Source organism: Hevea brasiliensis, chromosome 7 (assembly GCF_030052815.1).
Source record: "Hevea brasiliensis isolate MT/VB/25A 57/8 chromosome 7, ASM3005281v1, whole genome shotgun sequence".
Lineage (NCBI taxonomy): Eukaryota > Viridiplantae > Streptophyta > Magnoliopsida > Malpighiales > Euphorbiaceae > Hevea > Hevea brasiliensis.
The window spans coordinates 102382101-102401192 of record NC_079499.1 but is presented as its reverse complement, the minus strand read 5'-3'; the positions used below and the strand labels follow the sequence as shown (position 1 = coordinate 102401192).

General features: G+C 32.9%; 2 protein-coding genes across 4 annotated transcripts; one reads left to right on the top strand and one right to left on the bottom strand.

Annotated features, from left to right (window-relative positions):
- Positions 1-1910: 1910 nt before the first annotated feature.
- On the top strand, positions 1911-8546 carry LOC110642787 (histone-lysine N-methyltransferase ASHH1). 3 transcript variants are annotated; one of them, XM_021794939.2, is made up of 11 exons: positions 1911-2081; positions 2187-2237; positions 2336-2423; positions 3184-3340; positions 3943-4029; positions 4729-4813; positions 4897-4990; positions 5087-5285; positions 5495-5529; positions 6503-6995; positions 7848-8546. In XM_021794939.2, exons 2-11 carry the CDS (start codon positions 2225-2227, stop codon positions 8118-8120), a joined length of 1524 nt encoding a protein of 507 aa, XP_021650631.2. In that variant the 5' UTR covers positions 1911-2081; positions 2187-2224; the 3' UTR covers positions 8121-8546. The 3 variants fall into 3 exon arrangements, with proteins under 3 accessions (XP_021650631.2, XP_021650634.2, XP_021650633.2); XM_021794942.2 differs by having other exon boundaries at positions 1928-2081; positions 2195-2237; XM_021794941.2 differs by having other exon boundaries at positions 1928-2081; positions 2190-2237.
- A 1273-nt stretch (positions 8547-9819) lies between these two features.
- Positions 9820-11347, bottom strand: LOC110642790 (putative serine/threonine-protein kinase). Its single transcript, XM_021794944.2, has one exon. It carries the CDS (start codon positions 11179-11181, stop codon positions 10054-10056), a length of 1128 nt encoding a protein of 375 aa, XP_021650636.2. The 5' UTR covers positions 11182-11347; the 3' UTR covers positions 9820-10053.
- Positions 11348-19092: the final 7745 nt, after the last annotated feature.

Genomic DNA, 19092 nt, shown 5'->3' with positions numbered 1-19092 from the left:
ATTACACCCAAGAAAACCTATACAATATCAAACTGCTTATAGTAAATATATTAGTTAGTCCCTCTCAGTCTCCTCTAGACATAACTCAATATATTTATTATTACAATATTACACCAAAAAAAGTGCATTCAATTATATGGACAAAAGCCGACTCACTAATAGACAATAATCCATTCCTCTTGAATTCTATATCATTTTTCCATCTTAGGCCGAAACCTCTCTCTATTGCAATGGGTAAAAACCCCTCATCAATGAGCAGTGCCAAATCCGCAGTAATTGGCAAGGCCCCTCTCTACAATGGGCTACAATGAGCAACAGTCTCACTCCATGAGCTGAAAGCCAAATAACACTTTCCACCATTCTCCTATTTATAGTGTTAATTCCCTCAATCATAATCTGATTAGGAATCTCACTCGATTTATGAATAACACTAAAATAAGAGTTATACTTTATATAGGAAATATTCCTCTATCCTATTAAGGAATATTTCTCTCATTCAAATTGAAAAAATATCTATCTCAAAATCCCATTAAGATTTTGAGTAATAATTCAAACACCTTTAAAAGAAAGTTGTAATCATTTTAATCCTTTCTTCAAAATTTTATTAGAGAAACATATGAATACTCATGGGCAAAGGAAAACGAGGAAGACAGTTTAGTCGTCTATCGTCTCAATTTTAACATGAGATTCAAATTTCATCATTTAAAAAAATATTATTAAAATTTCAATTTATAGTATTTAAGTTATTATGTTATAAGAAGTTAAAGTTGTACACCTACTAACAGCCTAAACTTTTGGCATGATGGTAAGTATTTGATCCTATAATTAGTATTAAAGCAAATATCATGAATTTAAATATCTGATAAGTGTTGGGAATTAATTGGCATTGAATAGTGAGAATTTAATGTCTAAATATTTTCTATACATGGAGCCTGAGTTGTTTCAATATAAAAAAAAATTAGAATTGTATATTTATTAAGTATTTAAGTTTGTGATATAATGATAAGCATTCAATTATATAAATATATTTAATTATTTTATTTTAAGTAATTTTTTTGAAAAAAACAAAATGGCATGATGATTTGTATGTATCTTTACAAGAATATTTCACATGCATATTTATTAAAAAAAAAAGTGAGAAGCGTGCCATTGATGCTTTTGGCTTACGTGGCTGCTTTTAGACAATGAGGGAATCCATCGACACTTACCTCTTTAAACTTCTAAGACATAATTAGCATTTTTTGTATAATATTGACTAATTAAATTATTACAACTAATCAAATCTCATGTACAGAATACAACTAATAATTAACAAAAATTTAAATAATTTAATTAATTTATTTGATATTATTAAAATTGTAATTTAAAACTGATAGATTATTTATTAGATATAGAGTGTATCAGCTTTAAAATAATTTTTTTATTGGTTGACAATTGATTTTATTTTATTTTTTATTTAGATTATATTTTTTTTAATTTATTAATTGTATAATTTTTATGTCTTTAAATTATTTTTTTATATTAATAAATTACTTATAATTACAAGAAATAATTAATAAATATGATAAATAATAATTACTACTAATAATATTCATTATTATATGATAAAAAATTTATTTATAAAAAGTAATTATATTCTTTTTGGTGTAATTATATTTTTAATACTTATATATATATTATATAATAAATTAATAATTATATATATATAAAATAAAATAAATAATATGATATATAATTTTATTAATCATTTTATATATCATTAAACAATAATGATCAAATATAATTTTATTAAACAACTCAGCTGTAAAATTAAACAATATTATTAATTAATTAATTTAAAACGTATTAGATCGAATAAAAAAAATATTTATATTTACTTCTGGTGCCGATGCACATGGGCTTTTGCCCAAATAGATTTTCAGTAGGCATTGGAAGGGCTCGGCAGGCCCTTGCAGTGGTGCATTTGACACTTTAAGTGTCCGAACGGCGTCGTTTTTATGCTTGTTCCTGATCTCCTTCCTTCTTCGTGAGCCTCAGTCGGAAGTTGGAACTCACATAAACCCTGGCGCATCCTAGATTGCGTTAGTTTAATCTCATACCATATGTCAACGAAATTCTTTATTTGTTTTTTTATTTCTCGATTTCTTGAGTGTTCTAATTGAAGTATTTTTTTTTCCCGTTTCAAGTAGGGCAGATATCGAGTGAATTTGCTTAATTGCGTAGAATGCTGTCATCTGGTAATTGGGTTTAAATTTCTCAATTACTCAAATGGTTTGTGTGCTACTTTAATTCAAAATTCATTTCGCATTTATTTGGTTTTCCTGCTTTATGGTAGGAGAGGTTATTTTTTATCTGAAGGATCAGTGGATTGAAGCAGTGCCGCAATATGAGCATATTCAGCAAAATGATTTTTCATATCGAAAGTAAGAAACCCTTTTCTTCTTTTTTTTTTTTTTCCTGAGTTTTTCGTTATCTTAAAAACTTCCCCAATTTTGTATCTTTTATCCATCTTAAGTAGGGTTTGTTTGGCTAATGCTCAGAACAATCTGAACTATCCATTTTCAATTGGATCATATCCTTTTAAATTTTATCAATGTAGTTAACAAGGATTATTTTTTTGGTCAATGATCAGAACAATCTGATATTTGTACGAGTTTAATTTTATCCTACAGTTACTGATTGTGTTTTTCAGTTGTATCTAGAACTGGTTGATTTAGACGTAATAGGTCTCTTCATAGCAGTAAGAGCTGCTAAATTATAGCTTTCTGTAAATTTGTCCCTCCTCAGCCCTCATGAAGCTGTTAACTTCAAAATACTTTTAGGTATCCATATTTTGCAAAAAGCCACCATTTAGTGACCTTTAAGATTTCGGACAGCCCCATTTCACCTGACTTAGCAATTTTTTTCAGTTTTGGAATCCCATCTTAGTGCCACATTAGCAGCACATATTTTCTATACCAGTTGGATACAATTGAAACAAAATCAATAACTTATGAATAAATTTATGAAGGCATATAATACAATTGGAAAAACACATTAAGTTCAGCATTTTAAGACTCATTAGACTTTTTTTTTTTTTTTTAATTTTTGGTTTGGAAATTATAATTCTTGCCTGCAGTCTGGCTTTGAATTTTAGGTGTAATCTCTTTAAGATGCTTTTATTTGTTTCTTTTGGCATTCTAGACACAGAAAGCAAAAAGAAGAGGACATTGCCATCTGCGAATGCAAATTTGATGCCAGTGATCCTGAGAGTGCATGTGGGGAGAGGTGCTTGAATGTTCTAACTAGCACAGAGTGCACCCCTGGTTATTGCCCTTCTGGTGTCTATTGCAAGAATCAGGTTAATATAAACCAATTCATGTTCATGTATTTTTATTTTTATGAACTAGAGTTTAAGATGATTACTTTCAATTTCAAATACTCTTTGTGAGCGTGCGAGTTAAAATACTTAAATCATATTCTTCTTCCTTATTATAGACCTTTCGGTGTTTTACAAGGTAATGGGCCAAATAATGCATATGTGTCAGCGGTCTATCTTACTTGCAGTTTTATGTGATTTTGTTGCGACTTTCTACTGTCTTTTCACCTTTTTTTTGTGGTCAAAATTTTTTATGTTGATTTCTTTATTTTTTTTTCTATGTAAACAACTCAAAAAAAGAGAAAAGATTAGTGTTTGTGTATACAAACCACTTCAGTGTAGAAGTATATGCTTCTGCACAATTCGGACACACTCTATAACTCAACTTATGTTTTTTGTTTTGCACTTATTCTCATGCAGAAACATTTTTAGTTTTTGTTGGACAAGTTTCTGTTGTCTTTTCCTCGCATGATATCATATCATTAGGAGTTCAAACTTATTTGAACCTTTGAGTTTTCTTGTTTAAGTACTACTGAAACTAACATTTTAACGTTTCTGTTATGTGCAATGTCTTCTGTCAACAGAGATTTCAGAAATGTGAGTATGCTAAGACAAAGTTATTTAGAACTGAAGGCTGTGGGTGGGGTCTCCTTGCTGATGAGGACATAAAGGTAACAGTAATCCCTTCACATGAACTTTTTTGATCATACATTGAACATTCATTGGTTGAGTGAAATCTCTGGTAATGCTACCCAATTTTTAGATGATTTGCGATTAGCTTTTATAAGGACAAGACAAGAAACTTGTGTACTTCATATCTTGCAGATGCAATTTTCTCTAGTAATTTGTGGAATAAAAGTAGTAATTATTTTTGGAAAATTTTGTCTCCATACAGAAAGATGTATTTGATAATGTTTTTAATTATTTGATTATGAATTGGTCCCTTAGCTTAGTGGTAAAGGTGAGGCTTGCTAGGATTGGACGCCCCACCCCCCCTCCAAAATAGTAAAAAAAAAAGTGTTATTTTTAAGATATAAAAGAATTGTCCTGAGTAGTTATAAAATTTTCTTGAATGATAAAAGTATTATGTACTCTAAATTTTTCTTTATATTAATTTTTATTATATTTTATAATTTTAATTTATATTATATGTACCCCACTTTGAAAATTTTATGGATCTGCTACTGTTGGACAGGCAGCTTGGAAAAATAAATACAAAATAAAAAAGAAATGGAAAAACTAAAAGCAATGACAAATTGGGCCTGAATGCCCACTTGACATCTGCCTTACTTATTATGTTACCGCCAAATATGGAGTTGTTATGATTATTATTTATTTGAGCAAGCGATTTTTTGTTCTAAATAATGCAGGCTGGACGGTTTATTGTTGAGTACTGTGGAGAAGTAATATCATGGAAAGAAGCAAGGAGAAGATCCCAAGCCTATGAAAATCAAGGTAACATATAATTTGATGATTTTATATTCCTGCATTCCCTTTTTATGGAGAGCATTTTTATCTTTTCATGTGGCTTGATACAGGTCTAAAAGATGCATTTATCATTTCACTCAACTCCTCTGAATCCATTGATGCCACTAAAAAGGGCAGCTTAGCTAGATTTATTAATCATTCATGGTGAGACTCTCTAATCAGAAGTTATGGACGCATTGCACTCTCTCATATACTTGTGTTTGTCAAGTTTTTACATTGATCATTAGTTAAATATTGTAGCCAGCCTAATTGTGAGACAAGAAAGTGGAATGTTTTGGGGGAAATAAGAGTTGGAATATTTGCAAAACAGGATATTTCAATTGGAACTGAACTGGCATATGATTATAATTTTGAATGGTACGGTGGTGCTAAGGTTCGCTGCCTCTGCGGTGCAACCAGCTGTTCTGGATTTCTGGGAGCAAAATCTCGAGGTTTCCAGGTAAAATTTTGAATAGTTATAGTAGTTCTGAATCTAAATCTGAAGAAGGGAAAAAACATGCTTGACTTTGTTTTTCACTTGAAAATTACAGTTTTAAAATATAAAATTCGGTTTGCAAAATATTGTGATAGATGCATATGCTACTGTCAATCTGAATCGGCCTTTTATAGTCTTTTATCTTCCTCATTTCATGTTACTTCTTGTTACAGGAGGATACTTACCTGTGGGAAGACGATGATGACAGGTGATGTTTATCCCTTATATTTTTTATGCATTATTTATGTTGAAGTTTTTTTTGCTTTTTTTTTTTTTTTCATTTCTAAATGTCCTATATGATAAATATTTTTGGCATTTTCAATGATAAAATAACCAACTTTTACTAGAGAAATGCTTGGACATGACACAGTTGCACAATGACACTAGCTTAAAGCCTCACTCACAAAAATATCTCTTGCACTCAGACCCACCGCACTTAGCAAATAGTAGTTGGTGAGACTTCACTCCTTTCCTTTGTTACTTTCTTACTGATTTAGATCGGAGAAAATATTAATATTCTAGTCTGTGTTCAGGGGGAAGTGGAGGGGAGGTAAAATGGGGCTTTGGGGTCCACATGTCAAGGAACAAATTGTGGGCTCTGCAGCCCATTTTCTCTCCCCTCCCCTTCCCCACTTTCCCAAACACAGCACAAGAGAATAAAATTACATAATGGGACAATCAGTTGCCCATTGTTCCTATCAAAATTTATTGGGTGTGATGTTATTGTATGCAAGGGCTCTCCTTGCATTGGGATGCTGCTCTTAGAATATATTCCCTGTTGCTTGTCATGAAATGTTAAAGCTATCTGATATGGCTGGCTTGACTTGGCCACTTTTTACACACTTAACTGGATCTTACAATCCCTTAAGAAGGGTAGATGCTAATTAAAGATAATAGTTATTTATTATCTTTAATTGCTGAAAATTCTGTATCAAATTGTTTCTTTGGAAGCATGCACTCAGGTTGTTGCCAGCAAATGCCAACAGAAAATAAGATTCTATCTCCAGAAAGGTCAATATTAAAGACATTTGGATGAATTGAAACTACGTGTGTATGGGATCCAAAGCCCTGCACTTACTGCAAATCTGTGTTGTTTGCTAAGCTGCAGTATGAACTGTACCTTTGTGATAGTATATTCCTAATGCTACGATATTTGTCTCAAACAACATTTTCTAATACAGGTATTCCGTTGAAAAAATTCCACTATATGATTCTGCAGAAGATGAGCCTTTCTCTAAGCTCCTAAAAATTGCCAACTCATCCAATTCTGAGTATGATAGTGGCATGAATGTTGAATGTTCTGAAATGACAAATTTTAATGCGGGATCTGAGCACCATGTGGAGTCTGCTGCTCTTGTTGTAAAGCCACTTGATTCAGTTTCAACGCAAGGTGCAATTATGAATCCAGTAAAAATAGAAGCCAGTGAAGAGATGAATTTGTACTCCCAAGATGCTCAACAGGCCTTTGCACAAAAGAGGACAATGATATCCTTCATTGGAGGTAATAGTACATGTGGGAATTATCACATGGGACAAGGCCCTATGCCAAAGAAACGTTCAAAGCATTATTCTAATGTAAAGTTGAAACAACCCCCGCAAAAGCAAGTTGATGCAAAACTTGTTGCCAAACTCTTAGCAACGAAAGAGGCACAAAAGGAAGTGCTCACATATGAGGTAAACACTGCTTGTATACATTTTTGTGCACTTTTGTAGATAGACTAGTTTATGCAAGCTTAGCTGGATATTATATTTAGTTTTGCATTCATCTCTATTGTTTCAAATTTGATTGAAGCAAATTTTTTTTTTGGTTCCTTATTGAAATGAAAATTTTAAAAGCTGAACCCATGGCTATAATTACAATAGCAGCATTATCTTTCCAAGTAGTTATGTCTTGATAAACGGTAGCTTTTATTTGCTCTGCAGTTGTCTTTTCTATATCAATGTGGAATGTCTTAACTTTAAAAGCTAAATCTAAATGAATCTAAAGGATTGTGAGTTGAACAATATGTATGCATATTGCAAAATCACAGTATTAAAGCAGGCTAAATATTTCATACAAAACTTAGATTCAACTTTGCAAATTGTGGCAACTCATGGTTGTTTTTTACAAATAATAATAATGATGATGATGATGATATCCCATATATTTCATTCTATACATTGGTTAGATGACCTAGACTGACCATAATCACTGTAAAGATGGCTATCCAACTATGCTGAAGAAATCAATCTCTGGATTATTTATCTTCATTTTTGGTGCAACATAATCCACATTTTTCATTGTCAAAGATATCTCTCTCTTTCTATATGTTTCGTTTTATGTGTTGCTTGGATGACTTAGACTGATCTTCCACCATAAAGATGGCTATCCAACTATGGTGAAGAAATCAACCTCTGGCTTGCTTATCTTCAATTTTGTTGGAACATCATCCGCGTGTTTCAATACCACAGCTCTCTCTCTCTCTCTCTCTCTCTCTCTCTCAACATACTTATTGCAACTTTTTTTGGGATTGAATTACTATGCAGGAAGTGAAGAATGACGCATCCTCCCAGCTTTCTTCCTTATACAATGAAATAAGGCCTGCAATTGAGGAGCATGAGAGGGATAACCAGGATAGTGTAGCTACCAGCGTAGCGGAGAAGTGGATAGAAGTATGCTGCCTAAAATTGAAGGCAGAATTTGATCTTTATTCCTCCATTATCAAAAATGTTGCCTGTGCTCCTCGACGGGGAATTGACCGAGCCCAACCTTCTGAGGTCGTAGACAATGATAACGAGGTGAAGTACCTGGGATTTTGAATATGCGGAGATTCAATTCCTTAAAACTATATAAACGTTAATTGGTCAAAGAGAGAAGATTCTCCTCCCTCTCGCCAGGTTCTAGCTGTCTAAAAACTCTGGATGTACTGACATTTGAATTTTTGTCAACCTTGTATGTATTTGTTGTGCTAAAATACTCGAGATTTTCATCAAATTCAGCTAATTTTCTGAAGGGTGCAGCAAAAGTCAAGAGTGTTGTTCCCACCAAAGAATCACAAACTTAGAGTTTATTTTACTTCCATTTTCGAGTTTTATTGTCTATTAGACTAGAGAAACATTTGTTTTTATTTGTACTCTCAATTTAGATTGTATTTAATATACAATTAACAAAAATCATGGTGTTAAAGTGCAATAGGTGTAATATTGTAGGGTAAATGTTTATGAAATGACTTTTATTGCTTTAAATATGCTGCTCCTTCTTATGGGTTTGAATTGTTATGTTTTTTTATTCATAGCTCCTTCTGGAAGTTGAATTGAGACTTTTAGCTGTCCGTAGTACAACTAAGTTGAAGCTCATTGCCATGTTGAATTGTTATTTTGATGATAGGGACAATGATTTACTTGACTGTTTATCATTCAACAATTTCCCATAAAGCTTAGGGTGTGTTTGTTATCATTGTAGGTTTTTGGTTTTTCATTTCTAGAAAACCAAAAACTACTTTCTTTTTTTGTTTCTTACTTTCTTATAAGGTTTTTTTTTTTTTTTTTTTTTTTTTTTTTTTTTTTTTTTTTTTTTTTTCTCTCTATAAAGCATCATCAATTTTTCTTATAGTTGTCATAGAAAATGAAATCCAAAATGGCCATCACAAATTATTTTCAAACTACAAAATCAAATTCTGCGTACTAATATTATTCAGCGATGAGATAATGTCTTAATGGTGGAGATGGGATTGAAAAATCATTTACAAGAAAGAAATAATTGAACTAATTTCTTTGGCATTGCAGTCCAGAAAAAGGGAATGAATAAATAGATGTTATAAATTTTCTGGCCATCTTTGGAAAGAGAATAAAACCTTCAAAAATAAAAAGCAGAAAAATTAGGGGGAAAAAAGATAAAGATAGTAAAGAGATGTTAATCATCTATAGCAAGGTGAATACACTGATAAAGATCAATGACTTTTCGATGGTAGAAAGAGATGTTAATCATCTATAGCAAGGTGAATACACTGATGAAGAACAATGACTTTTCGATGGTAGAACTCAGTATGCAACCATTATAAGAGCTCTCTAGAATATGAGAAAGGATACAAGTTTAAGATGTAAAAAGTATGATTTTAATAGATAATGATAAGAAATTCATAGGAAAGAATTAAAAGGATCAAAAAAGGGGTAAAGACAAAAGTGGGTTCTCGTGAAAACTGTCAATAAAGAAGTGCGAACCATCTTTTGTTTCTTGCTTTTAAAACGTTTTAAGAAAAGAGGTAAAAAATGAGATGGAAACAAGCAACCGAACAAATTTTTTATTTAATTTAAAAAAAATAAATAAAAAACAAGAAACTGCAGCCATAACAAACACACCCTTAGTTTTAAGACTGAATTCACAAGCTGTTTTTGAACGGTTAAGATTGCTGTTTCTTTTGAACATTTTAAGCATATGATGAGATAAAAGTGGCAAATTGCTTGAATAAGATGTGCTAGAAGCTGCAACAATAAATTTACCAACAACAGTACAATCAAATTTATAAAATGGTCATTTAGGACCTTCTTCTCATTATGATGAAAAAAACATTCTTGAAATCTCAGTAAACTCATACACCACCTGGTAAAAAACAATAATCTTGAAGAAACAAAGCATAATTTTGAGCTCACCACTTGAGAATTCTAACAACTATTTTTTTCTACCTACATTCTTATGCAAAGAGCTATTTACATCAGTTGTAGCAATTAGCAATAGCATAGCAACATCCCCCACTCATGTGGCGAGCCCATTCAACAAATGAACAACCTCACTCGCAAGTGGCCTATCCATCATTATTTCGTTAGTACACATTGAAGCAATTCCAAAGTATTCCTTTACTCTTTCTTCCCTTAACCCTTCCTTTGCCATTTTTGAATCCAACATTTCCATATGCCTATTTTGCTCCACCATTTTCCTTGCCCATACTATCAACCCCACCTCCTTCCCATCTAAAACCATTGGCAAATTAGGCCTTTCACCTGTCGCGATTTCGATCATTAATATTCCAAAACTATAAACATCTGCTTTCACCGTAGCCGCTGTCACTCCCTCTTTGTACTCCGGTGGCATGTACCCCATTGTTCCGGCCACCTGCGTTGACACATGCGAATGTGGTCCGTCGATCGCCCGTGCCAACCCAAAATCGGCAATATGGGCTTCGAATTCCGAGTCCAATAAGACATTACTGGCCTTGATATCTCTGTGTATAATTGGAGTCTCCAACTGGTGCAGATATGCAAGCCCATTTGCTATGCCTTTCACTACCTTAATCCTCGTCTCCCAAGATAACGGTAAATTCCCTAACTGTTCGCTTCCCGGCGACGCGTAGTGCAGCCATTGGTCCAGGTTGCCTTTCTCAATGAACTCGTAAATTAACACCCTATCGAGCCCGGACACGCAGTACCCAAGAATTCTCACAATATTTGGGTGTTGTAGCTTACCTAAGGTTTCCATCTCTGCTCGGAACTCCCGAAAACCTTGAAAGGCGTTGGGGTCGAGCTTCTTGATGGCCACGGTGACGCCGTCGGAGAGACTGGCTTTATATACGAACCCGAAACTGCCGTCGCCGACAATCAAGTCAGCGGAGAAATTCTTAGTAGCGATTTTTAGCTCATCCATGGAGACCCGGTTCAAACTGGGGTCAAAAGTGGCACTTTCATCGATGGTTATGGAAGAGAGGTGAGGATTGGGCACAGTTCGGATACCGTTCAATCCGAGTGTTTGGTGTTGGGGATGGTGGAGGTTGTAGCGACGCGTGCGATTTTTGGAGGATTTGCAGATGAGGCAGATGAAAGCGAAGAAAGCAGAGATGAAGAAGAAACTAGCAGCGGCGGCAAGAACAGATTGAAGGGTAGAGTTCATTTTGGAAGAAAATGAGAGAGAGAGAATGGAAAATTAGGGATTGATTAGGAAGCCGCCATTAAAGGGTTGTGCGAAGGATTTTTCAAGGAAGATGAAGAGAGTCGTTGGAGAACAAGTCGTACTCCAGACGAGTCAACGGTTACTCGGTTAGGAGAGTGGGGTAGGGATCGTGTGGAGTGCGGTGTACGCTGTGTTTGAATCATGACCATGCGGTCCAGACAGTCCATGATTCTTTTTGTTTTTACTTCTTTTTATTTTTTTGCATTAGGTACATGACAATTTACTTTCAGATGCTCGGTGCCTAATTTTGGAAATTAATATATATATATATATATATATATATATATATATATATATATATATATATATTGTTGTCTCAAAGAAAGTGATCAAAATGGGATGAATTGAATATTTAAGTAATTTTTTAGGTGCTCAAAATTTAATAAAAAATTGTGGCTAAACACTTAAAAATGTGTATAACTCTATTTTCAAAGTGTAATCTAAGTGATCTAATAAGTTATGCTCAAATAGTAACTGAATCACAAGATGATAACTTAATATTAATTATTTCTTTTTACATATAGTTCAAAATATGCAGGCTGATCATTCAAGCTCAATATTAATTCAATAAAATAAATTTTCAACATATTCAATATATAATAGAGTAATAAAGTGCTAGAAATTACATAGTTAAGGGAAAAAGATTATCAAACACAATATTTATAATGGTTCGACTTTCTTGGCCTACATCCACTGTTCTTAAAATCTCATTTTGAGAGTTACTCTACTATTTGATATTTTTTAACAGGCAAGATTCAAATCCTTAACAATCTTAGCAAGCTTCTTAGGTGCTTGAAACTTTTACAATGTCTTTGTTTCTCACAAATGACTACAAGCTTCACTATATACTTGAAAACATTTCACAAGTGTTCCCTCACACTTACATAACCTTAAATAGGTTTTTGGCATGGATGAAATTACTCTCAATAACTCTCAAATACTAAAATAAATGCTAAAATATTGAGAGAGATGATCTGCCACTCAAGCTCAAGAGTTTTGAATGAAAGTTTGTAAAATTAGCACAATAAATTCTCAATGAATAAGAGCACTTTCATTAGGTTAAATTGTAGTAAATGGGGCCTTTTTATAGGTGCTTTTTATGGCCAAAATGTCTACTAGAGAGTGTGTCTAATGGTTCTTTAAATTTTAAAAAACTAGCCAGTCGTGTAGCAGAGTTGTGTCAGGTCGGAGCATAAAAATAGTTAACTAAAATTTTTACAGGTTAATTAGTTTAGTAAGATAAAAAAATTTAGCCAACAGAACTAGTTAACCAATTTAGCTATTGTCTGATTTGAATTTTGAAAATTTGAGTTTTTGAAGGAAAGTTGTAAAAATTATTTTGATTATTTAAAAACCTTAGAAATGATGTAAAAACACTTTCTAAACCCTTAAATATAAAAACAAAATTGATTTTAGGTCCTAAATGGTATAATCTCTCTAATAATATATAATTGATCTAAGAACTTAATTTTTATCTTATTTTTTCATGGACTTTGATTCATCTTGTGTTATACAAGATGATAGTCTCCTTTTAGATCAACCATTTCAAAAGAATAGTCTTTCCATTAATGTCTTTGTATGTCATCACCTATAAGATCACTTTAAATATTATGCATAAAGGGTTAAAGTATATTTCATTAAGTTTTGCTATTATTAAAATCAAACTCATTATATCTTACGGGGCCTACAATCTCACCATTTTTTATGATGTCAAAACTTAATGAATCTATGAAGATCATAAAAATTAAATTGTATAACTATTTACATATGTTATGTATGTAAGAACTTGCTTTGAGACAAGCTCCCCCTATATGTATGCACACAATCATTCACAATGCAACAAAGTTGAGGAACTACAAAATAGCTCCCCCTCAATTTAATGTTCAACTCATATAAACAAGTCACATATCAATCACAAGTCAATTATAAAATATCAGTATCATAATTTCATTTACTTTCTAAAAATATAAATATAAAAGTGTTCAAAATATCCATATCAGAATGTGAACTATATAACCACTGAACAAAATTAGTTAACTAAAAACGCATCCAGTTAACTAAAAAACATACTATTAGTTAAATACATATAAACTTTCTCCCATATTTTTCCTATTTTCTCCCCCTTTTTGACATAAACAAAAAGAAACAGGAAAGAAAACAAAAGAACACAATTTTGAAAGACATAAAGTAAATGTTGAAACCAAAAGACATAAAACATCCTTAAAGATCTAAAGACTTATCTTTGCTGCCAGGGATCCTACCACTCCTCCTAAGTTAAGTAGGGTCAACAACTTTGGGCTGTTTCTTTTTTTTTAGAGGAGCTTTTTCAGGTATGGTCATTGGATTCTTGGAGGAATAGGTAAAACTGATTTTCTGGCTTGCACTTTGGTTCTTCTAGGACCGTATTACATAGGTAAAGAAAGAGAGGATTCAGGTGCTCATTGAGAACTAGTAGGAGCAGGGTTTGGTTGATCAGAAGATGGGTCTTGTGACTACTCATCTTTATTATTGCCATCAACTCCTTTCTCCTCCTTTTGACTGGAACCATTTCTGCTTCCACTTTCCTCATTCTATGTTCATCTTTCTTGTTGCCATCATCTCCTTTCTCCTCCTCTTAACTGGAACCATTTCTGCTTCCACTTTCCCCATTCTCACTGCTATTGATGCTTTAGTATGAGATGAGGAAGTTTCATTTGATTTTTCCTCATTAGATTCTTTTTCTTCTTTTAATTTTTCTTTTGCAGTATCCCCCTTCTCATCATTATTCTCTTTTTCTTCAACCTCGGCATGCTTGTTTTCTTTCTTTCTTTCCCTTCTTATCAGTTGCTACATTCTCTTATTCTTTTTCTTCTTCTTCTTCTTCTTCTTCTTCTTCTTCTTCTTCTTCTTCTTCTTCTTTTATTTTAGAAATTTTTACTCCACTTGAACTAGCCTCCTTTGCATTGCTAGTACCAGTAGTACCATATGGGTAGCTTTCAAAGTCTCTAAACTTTCCAAAAGATTCACCAAATAACTTTTGGGCAACCTTCTTTATGAACCATTCCCACCTATCCATTTTGTTAATCAACATATCCATCTTGGCATTTTGCTCAACCATAATCTCTTGCTGTAATTCCTGAGATTTTTCTAAAATAGTCAAACTCAATACACTAATTTCTTTGATTTCCTTCATCATATCCAAATTTACCTTAGCCATTTTCACAAAATTTGAAATTTTCAATTTCTTTTTCTTTTCCTTCTTAGAACTCTCCCCTTCATCTATCTTAGAACCTCTTTCTTTCAACTTACTTACTGGAATATTAGATTCCATTTCAGAGTCTGATTTTGATTCAGATTCAACTTCAATATCAGTTTCTTCATCTTACTTTTTCTCTCCTTTCTTACTTCTTTTCCTAACATCATCAGCCTTAAGGATCTCCTTAATAGGAATAGGGATGCTATACTTATTCTCTTTGCTTAAATCAACTCCCATAGCTTGAAATAAAAGAGTTAAAGGCATAGCGTATTGCAATTTTCAATGCTTACTAGACTTGGCAATCACTTTGAAAATCAAATATGTCAAATTAAATTTGATTTTGTTAACCAATTGCCACATGATGCATAAATCAAGACTATTTGCATATGAAGAACTACCACTTCTAGGATTGAGCAAGTATCTAATGATGGATTGCCAAATCCTAAAATTTTGAGGAACTAGACTAATGTTAGTCATGTCATTTTCAGGTGTACCCTCTGGAAATATAGACAATTGAAATACCTTTTCATTATACCCTTCAAACTTCTTAGATTCTTTGAAAGTCCCAATCGTATTCCCATCATTAGGAAGGTTTAAAGTAAAGGCTATAAAATCAAAATCAATAACCTGACTCTTCTTCTTAACCTTTACACTAAAGCTTTGCCACACCTTACCCCTCTGTAAGGCATAACATGATCCCATAGAATACTTAATGAACTACCGAACTTCACCTACCGATAACTCATTAAGCACCCTACAAGGGATTTTAAAACAATTTCTTACTTTTGGTAAGTGGTGAGCATTTCTAATAAGTATTTAAAACATGTACTTAAGTGAAAAGCTAGTTGGAAATTTTGGCCCATTTTATTTTTCCGCAAATTTTATAAAAATTTTGACAGAGTTTCTTCTGTATTTTGAGAAAACCGTTCTTCAAATACCTGTAAAAAGCACTTCTAAAAATTTTTCTCAACCACAACTTCAATTTCACAATCAAACTCTATCAATTTCAACAATTCCACAATCATTTCATTTGAGACAAAACAATTTATATACATCCTTACAAAATTCACATCAAAAGAAATACAAACTAAATTTTATTACAAACTTCATACAAATTTTGTACAAGCTGCTCAAGACCCATTTACATGTCCATACCTTTATATGCAATACATACATTAAAATAAATATTTACAGGCAGCGTATAAATTATACCAGAAGACTTCAAGATGATAGCTCCTCACACTCAAGACTCATCCGCTTCTTCTAGTCTCTCAGATCTGACAAAGAATAGAAGCTATCGCTGAGTACTAGGACTCAGTAGTACACAACATACTAAAATAATCTTTATGCAAAAATAAAATCACATTTATTCAAAAATTTGACTAAACATGAGCATTAAACACAAAACATGAATTATGAGATTTTAATGCAAACCAAGTTCATTTCAAAGTATCAAAACACATTTCATAAAACCCACAGTTAGATCATGTCATTCGAAACAAATAGAATCTCAATAGCCAGAGGCTAAAGAGAAATCATATCACAAGGCTAGCTAGCTCAAATGTAACACCCCTAAGTTCGGTAGTGCGTTCTGCTGCTCCGGTGACCAGTGTTGTCCGGACAGCTAGGATGCCTAGAACTACACTTTGACATGAGGGAGGAGACATAAAATAATAAAATACAAGAAAAGAAAATACAAGAAAAATAAAGAAAAAATAATAGCAAAGAAAGGTAACCAAATTAAGCGAGCCGAGAACCCTAGCGATGGGTGACCGCACCGGGAAGTCACGGCGTGGACCGTTGACTAGCCCTGGACTGAGGGGAACCCTGGAAAACATTTTTAGGACTTAAATAGACCCTTATTGAAGAATAAATATCATTAGAAAGATCAAAGAAAAATTAAATAATTAGTACAAAGAAAAGTGAGAAATCGAAAAACAGACAAAACCCGGTGTTATCGAAAAATCGGGAATGCAACCCGAACAGGGGCATTATGGTCATTTGACATCCCGAATTGTCTTTTGACCTAAATGTCCACTAAAAATAAATAGTATTACACTTAGAAAATAAAATGAAAAATTAATTTGGTGGTACCTAAAGTAAATAGCTAAAATCATGGGTTAATGTGGGATAAATGAACAATTAACTTATAATATGAATTAATTAAGTAAGTGGTCCACTAATGAAATAAATAAACATGAAGTGGGACATGTGTACACCTAATATGCAGCTGAATACTTCATCTTCTCCATTTCCATAAAACCAGCCGAATTGAAGGTGAGAGGAAACCTCCATTGGCGTTTTCATGCAAGCTCTCTTAACTCCTCCATTTCAACTCCAATCACTTAAGTAGCTTCATGAAAAATTGTCTACACATCACAAGGAAGGGTTTGATACTAAAATCAAGAAGTTTGGTGAAGGTTTAGCAAGTTCCAACCATAAGGTAAGTTAGCATTTTTGAAGATAGCTTTGTTAAACTTTGTGTGCATGTTATAGGTGTTGAATTTGTGAAGGAAATTTTTAAGTTGAAGAGTTATTGAGATATCCATTTTTGGGCAGCCATGTAGTCATGTATTTGATGAGATAATTGTGCATATATTTGAGGGGAAATGATGATGGTTATGGTGATTTAATAACTTAGTGAATTACTTCATATGTATATGGTGATTTTGCATTTAGAATGGAAATTGATGAATTGTAGGACACTTTGGTGTTGAGGGACATTTTCGGCAGCCTTGGAACTCTTGGATAAGTATATGTGTTCATGAAGATATGGGCAGAATTGTGGCATTAAGGATAGATGGATATGTATATGAAATTGTTGTGTAAAGTGTATGTAAAAACTAGTAATGTTTATGTGTATGTGTAATTGTATTTGGACTTTGGAAATTAGAATTATATTTGGTGTGTTGAGGATAATTGTAATCTGCCCAAAGTAATGTTAATGTAAAGTGGAATATGTTTTTGGTAATGTACCAAAACAGATTTGGTAGGGAAGTAAACATATTTGCAAGGTAAGTGTGTGATTGATGTGTGTTTAAGCAAGGTAACTAAGGGTAGTGTACATTTTAGCCAATAAGTTTAAATCTGTAACATCAATTGGTATGAGACCAATTGGAGGTGGAACTAGGCACAAAATGTGCCAACTTTCATTGAGAAAGCATACCAAAATTCTGCTTGCAAGGTGACCTAAGAAAATGACCAATTCGGATTAGGTACAATTAGGACCTGAAAAATGACCAATTGGGCAGCAGTGAGTGTTTAGGCCATAACTCACTCAAAACAGGTCCAGTTGACCTGAAATTTTAACCAAGAATAGTTAAGACCCATACCTACAAGTCTTATGAAGACACCAAAACCCAGAAATGACCATAAGCAAGTCAAACAACTTGCACAAGTTCGGGTCCAAAAACTGGCCGAACCAGAGTTGACCAAATTGACCTAAAATTGACCTAATTTGATACCATTTGACCAGCAATAGTATAATGACCATAACTCGGTCTACTTAACTCGGAATAACCTAAAATTTTGCACCGCTGTCCATAAGACATAGATCTACAAGTTTGTAGTTTTGACTGAAACCCGAAAACCGAGGGAACTAGATCGTCCGGCTAGGTCAAACTAGTATCCCGAAATCCAGCAATTTGCAATGAAATGCAAGAAAACGCAATATACATAGAATTGAGTTTGGTAACACGTACCAACCCTAAAACCCTATCGAATATGACATATAAAGGACACTAAAACTTAATTTACCTAGAAAACATCGAGGGTCGGTATATTAGGTGATTAAGCAAATAAAGGTATTCAGTGAATTGTTTATCGAACATTATCGTTAGAGGCAAATTAATTTAGCACTGAAACACTTCAAATTGTGTTTCTCAGTTAACAAGGACTCAGCAAAAGGGAAAGAAATACTGAGTCAAGACCAGGAGACAAATATCAGAGGTTTGTGCACAACAACTATTTCTTTTGAATTATTTTCAATTGAAATAAATATTGACTATTTGTATATTATTGTTTTAAATTGTGGAAATGTATTTGAATGAATATTTATTGCTTGAAAAACATTGTAAATGATTTGAAACTGTGAGAAATTGTTTGAATGACATTGATGGATACTTATTGATTTAAAAGCATTGGAAATGGTTTGAAACCACAGCTATCATGTATATTGATTGTATTCCTCATTAGCTTGTCTAGTGGGACGAATTGAATTCCCTCTCTAGCTGAAGTGTTGAGGTGTGTGCCTGTTGAGGACTAATTGGATGAGTACTCATATTTTTGCTAGCTAGCTATGTTATTCCTCATTAGTCATCGACTTTTGGGACGAATTGAATACCTCATTAGCCATTGGCTTTTGGGACGAATTGAACTATGAATCATGATTAAGCTGTGTGTGATTTATTGATGTGTATTGTGAGATTGTGAAATGGATTTAAACTCTTATTGACATATATTGTCTTTTGAATTCAAACATGATCTAACTTATGGAAATCTATTGTGATATTGAGAAATGGAGTTTAAATTCTTGTTGACATTTATTGTCTTGAATTTAACTATAATTTTAAGTATCCACTATTTACATGACTTATGAATTGTGATTTAAATTGTAT

What these genes read in the sequence shown, in the direction of transcription:
- LOC110642787 (XM_021794939.2), top strand. An exon ending in CAAAATCTCGAGGTTTCCAG is followed by an intron (nt 5,286 to 5,494) that starts GTAAAATTTTGA and finishes TTCTTGTTACAG; the next exon opens with GAGGATACTTACCTGTGGGA. An exon ending in TGGGAAGACGATGATGACAG is followed by an intron (nt 5,530 to 6,502) that starts GTGATGTTTATC and finishes TTTCTAATACAG; the next exon opens with GTATTCCGTTGAAAAAATTC.
- LOC110642790 (XM_021794944.2), bottom strand. Translation starts at nt 11,181, where the DNA reads ATGAACTCTACCCTTCAATCTGTTCTTGCCGCCGCTGCTAGTTTCTTC.